The sequence below is a fragment of the Monopterus albus genome, unplaced genomic scaffold (assembly GCF_001952655.1).
Source record: "Monopterus albus unplaced genomic scaffold, M_albus_1.0 scaffold166.1, whole genome shotgun sequence".
Classification (NCBI taxonomy): domain Eukaryota; kingdom Metazoa; phylum Chordata; class Actinopteri; order Synbranchiformes; family Synbranchidae; genus Monopterus; species Monopterus albus.
In genome coordinates this window covers 1620895-1628380 of record NW_018128046.1, presented here as the reverse complement: position 1 = coordinate 1628380, position 7486 = coordinate 1620895, and the positions used below count along the sequence as shown (strand labels likewise).

Genomic DNA, 7486 nt, shown 5'->3' with positions numbered 1-7486 from the left:
TGCCTATAGAAGTGCCCCCTAAACTGGAAGTAGGTATTGTTTAAACAGAGTTCCAGCAGAATGCATACATGGTCTGGGGTGAGGTTAGTCCTGTTGTTTATCGTGTCATCCTTCAGCAGTCTCTTCTTCACCGCCCTGACAGCCTCTGTGGTGGGGATGCAAGTGAACAAGGATATGACATCATGACCATGGCCTTGTCCTGGTCCAGCTGCAGTTGTTGGACTTTCCTTGCGTAGTCCTGGGAGTTCATTATGTGGTGCTAGGAGAAACCAACCAAACACAAATAAGGCGAGTAGACAGGAGAGCGGCAGGAACCAGGAGAGTCAGAAGACAAGGATGGGCAGATGAGTAGAGAGGAGAGTGGCAGGAACCAGGAGACAGGACAGGTGAGTCAGCAGCAGGTGTAATGACTGGAGGGACACAGGAACCAGAGGACAGGGCAGGTGTAGCGCTGTGAGGTAAAGATCGCCAACATGTGTGGCCGCATCAAAACATAAAACTCGATTTCACCGTTAACACCGTAACTTAACAGTCAATACTCTAGCGACGAAGGAGGGTCTGCCAGGGGTTTATGTACGTACGGATGGTCAGGTAATGAGGAGATGAGCCTCAGCTGTGCATTACACCAGGGAGTGAATAAGCAGGTGATGCAGATTATCTGCGTCGCTGAGTCTGCAGGATGAGAGAGCAGAAGAGAGAAAGGGGAAGAGAGGCAGGTCATGCCGAGCGGAATGTCATGCTGTCATATAAAAATATGTGGTACAAAGTACTGTATATACTATAATGATATGTAATTTTGCACAAAATAAAATACCTTGCACTATGTAGCTAAATATTCACAGCACTACAGTAGAAAGGGTTTATGCATCTGTCCATGCAGCATTTTGGCCCAGAGACCTTGACAGCATCTGGCAGACTGCCATAAAATGTGGTGACCCTCTGACCTTTCCTCCAGCCTCCTGACAGGTCGAATATTTATCCTGACCTGCACTTGGGTCCAGAATCACATATCCCCACATCTGGACCTCAAAGACAACTCGCCGTTGCACTAACTCAAAACTGAATCATAATGTTTTTTGTGACCTCCCTGACCTTTCTGATCGTACCATCACACTGAAAATTTTACTTCTACCACAGAAATGTCTGAATTTAATGAACAGTTTGCTGTTAAATATATTGAACATATTCATTCTCCCCATTGGAGAATATGGTTTTCATCACCATTTTATGTGCTTTACAATGACTATAGGAAGAACAAAATGAAAGGAGGAAGTTGTTGGTTTTTTTGTTTGTTTTTTGCACATTGAGAATAAAATCATTGTTGAAAATAAAGTCTAAATGTCAAAAATAAAGTCGAACCACAACATTTCAATTTTATTCTTGACATAAAAAAATTAATGTGGCCCTAATAATCCATTGATTCTCTAGTTAAGTTTAAAGTCAAAAACCCACAAGTTAATAAATAAACCGAATGGATGACTTTTCGCTGGTCATTTCCTCATGTTCCCAGTTTCTCCTGCCCTGAGCACACAGGTGTTCACCAAACACATGAACGTGGTGAGGCTTTTGTTTCTAAACAGGAAGAGCAGCGACACATCATGTGACACTTCCTTCTTAAATATGAACCAGGAAAACGCAGTGCAGTGAAAGCGCGTCCAACAGAGAAGAAGCGATGAGTCCGACTGTGCAAGGCAAGTTCAACACCTTCAACACCAAACGATTCTTCTGGTTTTAATGTCCAAGTTTAGGAACGGGAGATCGGTCGATTAAAATCCTGAACGTGTCTTAACTTTTACTTTCGTTTTTATGTTTTACAGTTTAATTTATGTAGAGGAGGTAGTTATCAAAACAACGGGGGGGTCATTGTAATCTTGTTATAACATATTAACACAGAGATACTGTGTGTGTGTGTGTGTGTGTGTGTGTGTGTGTGTGTGTGTGTTTCGAGGGTTTTATGTATGTTATTAGTATTTACTTTGGTAATCGTCTATGAAATGTAACAATGTTGAATGTTGTTTAATGTAGGCCTACAATGTGCTGTGATAACTGTAGAGTACACCCTCTAAAACATCTATTAATATGAGTCTGCCAGTTTTTAATTTGTTGTTTTTGATTGTTTGTTTATCTTATTAATGTTTCTGAAATGAGCAATGAGCTAAATAACAATAACCAGTGTGAGACGCTCAGTTCATCCTCGGAAACTCCAGTGAAACTCCAGATTCTGGTTTAAAGTCATGTATAAATCTTTAGGGTACAGATTTGGGAGTTAACTGTAAACGATGAAAAGCTGTCAAGTAAACACCCCTGACCTACTTTTTGTCACCTGACAGGTTTGGATGAATCAATGTTTGGATGGGACACATTTAATCCCCTTTAGGTTTGCAGCCCTCCTCTGGCAGAAGCTGGTACAACTGGCTGAGCTGCATCACTGTGTCTCACCACAGTTTAGATTTCAGTAACTGCTCTTTGTACTTCCTCTATTAAAAGCCTCTCTATTTCTGATAGCGGACACTTTTGTAAGCTGTTGCAGCCCTTCCCTTCTGATCATTTGATTTAGCAGTAACCGATCCTGATGCCTCTGACTGGTTTGGCCAAATTTCATTCTTGCTTGTTCATTAGTTTCATTTCTGATCTTGTGACAGTTTCCTTGCTGGGAAATTCATGTACAGTGTAATAGCTTTAAATTTGTGGAAGTGAAACCTAAGGCTGCTGCTGACCACCACACAAAGATCTTAACCAGACAGGCATAAAAGTAGGTTCCTCTTGTAAATGCGGATGAGCAGGACAAAACTTTGTGCCTGTGACCTTGTGATGTGGTTGAAATCAATGACATTATTTTGTCAAGCACAATTTCCAATATGGGGATATGTTAGTAATGCAACAATTAGTCTGTTGACTATTTTTGATCTGTTAATCATGTAAGTTATTTTCCAAGCAAAAATTCCAAATAAATAAATACACATACCTATGACCCAGTCTTTTGTGAATATTGGCATTTTACAAACATGGTGAATGTGCATTTATCCTGTTATGACATTTGTCCTGCACTCAGCTTAGTCGGTGTAATATTTGTATATAAAACTAATGTTTAAGAACCGGGGTTGCAGTGTGAAGGTCTTTATGTTGTTTTTGTCTTTAGCCTTGTCATAGCAGGAAGTGCTGGGGTGGTTCTCATAACATTAGCATTCTTGCTTCTGTACAAGGAAATGTCTGCAGTGCCGAGGAGGGTTCAACACTAGTTTTATTTGCAGACAACATTTTTGCCCATGTGATCTGATTTTCGGCACTTTTGGATGACAATGTTTTTTTTGTTTTTGATGTTCCCTCTATGAAATAATTAATAATAATTAGCAAATCCAGCATCAACCTCTTGGAGCTTGAACCTGAATGTTTGAACTTTCAGATTCATTTAAATCTCTGTAACCTGCCTGTGATACTTTGAGCTTTCAGAAATGACCTTGTGCCTTTACAGCAGCTTAGCACTAATATCTGCTCATCTCGACCCAAAAGGTTAAAGAAACCGTAGTTTCTTTAACACCTGCCAACAATTTTGCTTTGCCATATTCTTGACTTGTATAGCAACTAGACTTGTGGTTATTTTTCTGTAGTATGGAATGAAAAACAATGAGATATAATCCATACTTTAACCTGGTGGGTATAAAAACCATGAGTGCTTGTGTCTCTGCTGGTTTCTTACTCAGCTGACAGACAGCAAGTTTGAACAGCAGTAGCATATAGAAGTTCAATGGGTAGTGCCACGCTTGGTGAAGGGCATGGCCAGGAGAAGAGGGAGACAGCCGGCAGTGGATGTGACAGATCTGTGCTTATGCAGGAGTTGCTGGAGTCGTGATGATGGTGGTGAGCAGTTTGGGGGAGGCTTCTGAGGAATACATGCTTCTCCCCTATAGCAGATCCCCTATAGAGAAGCAAGAACCAAACTAGTGAGCTGAGAGAGAGGGCTGGGAGGGAGGGTTTTGCAAAGAAACAAATGCAGCTGGTTCAGGATTGCGAAAGGATTCGCATCCGGCTGGCCGGCAGGTGTGCATGTTAGAGGCGTGGCCTGCCGTTGAACCGCTGATTAATAATTTACAGTCTGCTATCTCTGCACAATTTAAAAAAAATAATTTATGTAACATTACTGCCAAAGTAATAAAGCCACAAAGCTATATCTGTAGTCAGCTGAAACAGCCAAAGAATAAAAAAAGCCATTTGTTGTACAAAGCTGTAGTTTTCACAGCTTTGTGGTGTCTGTCTGACAAACTTGCTGGAGTGTATATCGAATTTTGGAAATAAAGGTTATGTGCTGTCTCAAGTTTCTAAATGTCAAGGTCTGTCTTGAACAAACAATAATCTGAGATTAATATCTCCTTCAAAGTTTGAAAAACTTCTTTGCTTTGTCTTTCTTCTTCTTGACTTTCTTTGGCTCATTTGCTAACATTTAATGCTGCCTCTGAACATTATGACTAATCCTCCAGTCTCAGATGTTAATTCTTTGTGTGTGTGGGTTCTATGAACTTCTCTTCTGACTTCAGGTCTTGAGCTCCACCTGGTGCGTTAGCCTGCAGCACACTCAAAGGTCAGACGACATCTGGTCTTTTCATATGGCCCATAACTTTCTGTGTGTTTGCAGGCGTGATGCTGGTGAACCTGCTGCTCGTCCTCCTGTGTGCCGGGGCAGCAGCCATGTTTGACAGCAGACTGGATGTACATTGGGAGCTGTGGAAGAAGACACACGAGAAGAAGTACCACAATGAGGTATGTTATTAAAAAAAAAAAAAAAACATTAAAGCATAGCTACTTTTTAAACTTTTCTTTGCTTGCCATTGCTGGGATTCCTCTGCTTGAAACAAATGTAAATAAAACCTGTATTTGTAGGTGCAAAATCCATATGTAAGATGTGTTCTTTCTGTGCATCTATGTGTTGAGGCGGAGAATGTGCGCCGCAGAGAATTGTGGGAGAAGAACCTGATGCTCATCACCTTGCACAATCTAGAGGCCACCATGGGCTTTCACAGTTATGAACTGAGCATGAACCACATGGGAGACCTGGTGAGACAGTCGCTTGCTCTGTTTTATTATGTTTATTCACTTGTGATTATGATTTTTATTCACTGAAACTGTGGCATTAATAATGCGTGAAGGTCAGCAGGATGCAGACATAGATGTGTAGATCCAGCATGGCTAGTTTGAACTTTGAAGCAAATATTTTTATGTATGCTGGAAAACTGAGAAGCTAGCAGGCAGCTGGACTCCCAGGGGTTTTGTGGTAGCTGCCTGTCAGCTGGTGTGCAGTAATTCATTTAGATGCTAACTTGCTTGAAGGTTTGACACATCACAATTTCTACTGTGGACACATTGCCTCTGCAAAATCCCTTTTTTGTGCTCGTAATTTTATGGTTGTGTTGAGAAACTGTTGATATACTCATCTGAGTGTGTTTATTATTACCTGTCAGTGCTGCTTGACAGGTATTTTGTTTGTCCTGGGTTTTACCTCTCAGGTGACATACACATACCATTCTGCTCTGTCTTGTTTGGTAGAGGCTGAAATAACCACCTACTGTTCAGAGCTAACAAAGTACTTCCACCTCCTCTGCATGGTTTCAGGTTGAAAATCATGAACTCTATATGTTTATTTACAGTTAGCATTCTGTTGCATAGACTAGAAAAGAACATCAAAGATAAGACAGCAAAGAGCTGTGCACTTAGTAGTAAAGATGCAGACACTACAGGGTTACAGCTTTAACAGCACAGGTTAGTATATCATTTCAATTATTTTAATTGTTTTTTATACTAGTACTAATATGGAAAAAACACAATAACCAACTAACCAACTATTTCAGCATCATGATTCAAGTACAAATGTGACTAGAAAAACTATAGAATAATATTTTTCAATGGATTAAGTGATTTAAGTGCATAACTGACCATAATACTCACTAGAGCACCAAGTTTGTTTTCATTTGCATTTGAAGTTTAAATTTTGTTAGTTACTCCTGATTTAAGTAAAGTTTGCTAAAAATCACAGTTCCTGGCTGTTCTAACATTTACACCACCAATAGGAGCCGATGGGCTTTGCACTAAGAGCCACAAAAAAACCTAACACATTGTTGAATTTGTTGACAACAAATGTGCATCAGACAAATTGTCATCAGTCAGTTATACATTTAACGCAAAGACAAGCAGCAAAATGTCATTTGACAACTTCCTCTCCTGAGTCCAATATCACATACAGTATTGTTTAATTTGTAGGGTTACAAACATCATTCATTGAAATTATTATATCTAATTATTAATGTATTTGTTTGCTGAATTAATGAAGATATAATCTAAATGTGCAGCAGATACCCAATAACATCTTAACAGACGGCATCAAACTGTTTTCAAGCTATGTTTGTGAACCAACAGCCGACAGAAGGTGTGACTGTATTACCAGCCATATGAACGTTTTAGATAGCAACAGTTCATCCCTTTTAGGAAGCTGAAAACATTATTGCATAGTTAAAATAATTCCTCCAGCCCTAGTCACATAAAAAGCTTGAGATAATGAGAAAATACATTTGTTGGCTTTGACCTCATGCAGAATGCAAATGAGTAAATTCTGCAGCTGAGCACTGGCTTTTATCCTTTTAGCCTTTGGCTCTTCCACTGGTCCAACTTTACTCTGTTTCAGAAGCTGGAATTTTTCTGCTCTGGCCTTTGAGAATTCACTGAAGTAATGAGATTATTTCTGCTCATAGCTTGATCACCAGTCAAGCTCACTGGAATGCATTCAACACATATGTGGTCGATAACCTACAGTGTGCTCAGGGTCCAACTTAATGAATGACAGTACTCAGACTGCATGTTGGAGGATTAGCTACAACCCCAGAGTTGGGACGGTTTGTAAAATGAAAATTAAAACTGAAAATAGTGATGTGTGAATCATCTGTGTCCTGTATTACACTGAAAACAATGCAGCAGCACATTATTTGATGTGATACCTCATCAACTTTATTCAAAATAAACACTCACTTTAATTCTGATGCTGCAACACTTTCCAAAAAAAGTTGGGGCAGTAAAGCATTTACCACGGTGTGATGTTGCCGTTCCTTTTCACAACACTTAAAAGATGTTTAGGGACTGAGGACACCAAGTGATAGCATTAATGGAGCCATCACAGAAGTGTAAGTGACCTTTGCCAAGGACACTGACACAACCCCAGACCATGACAGACCCTGGATTTTGTGTTTCAAAATGCTAACAGTCTGGATGGTCCTTTTCCTCTTTGGTCCGGACATGGCATCCATTCCTTCCAAAAAAGACCTGAACTACTGATTTGTCTGACCACAGTACACGTTTCCACTGTGTGATGGTCCATCCCAGATGCCTCCCAGCTCAGAGCAGTCGACTGCGCCTCTGGACACTGTTGACATAGGGCTTCCTTTTGGCACAGTGCAGTTTTAAGCAGCATTTATAGATGGAACTATGTATTGTAGTGCCTGACACA

The 7486-nt window shown here is 40.2% G+C and overlaps 1 protein-coding gene across 1 annotated transcript in view; it reads left to right on the top strand.

The window, feature by feature from the left end:
• The first annotated feature begins 1595 nt into the window (after window positions 1–1595).
• LOC109968960 (cathepsin S-like) overlaps window positions 1596–7486 on the top strand; it is a 14343-nt gene continuing 8452 nt past the window's right edge. Inside the window, exons 1-3 of the mRNA XM_020615563.1 lie at window positions 1596–1691; window positions 4631–4755; window positions 4927–5049. Coding sequence (XP_020471219.1) covers window positions 1673–1691; window positions 4631–4755; window positions 4927–5049 — 267 coding nt within the window. The 5' untranslated portion in view covers window positions 1596–1672. The remainder of the gene's footprint in view (window positions 1692–4630; window positions 4756–4926; window positions 5050–7486) is intronic.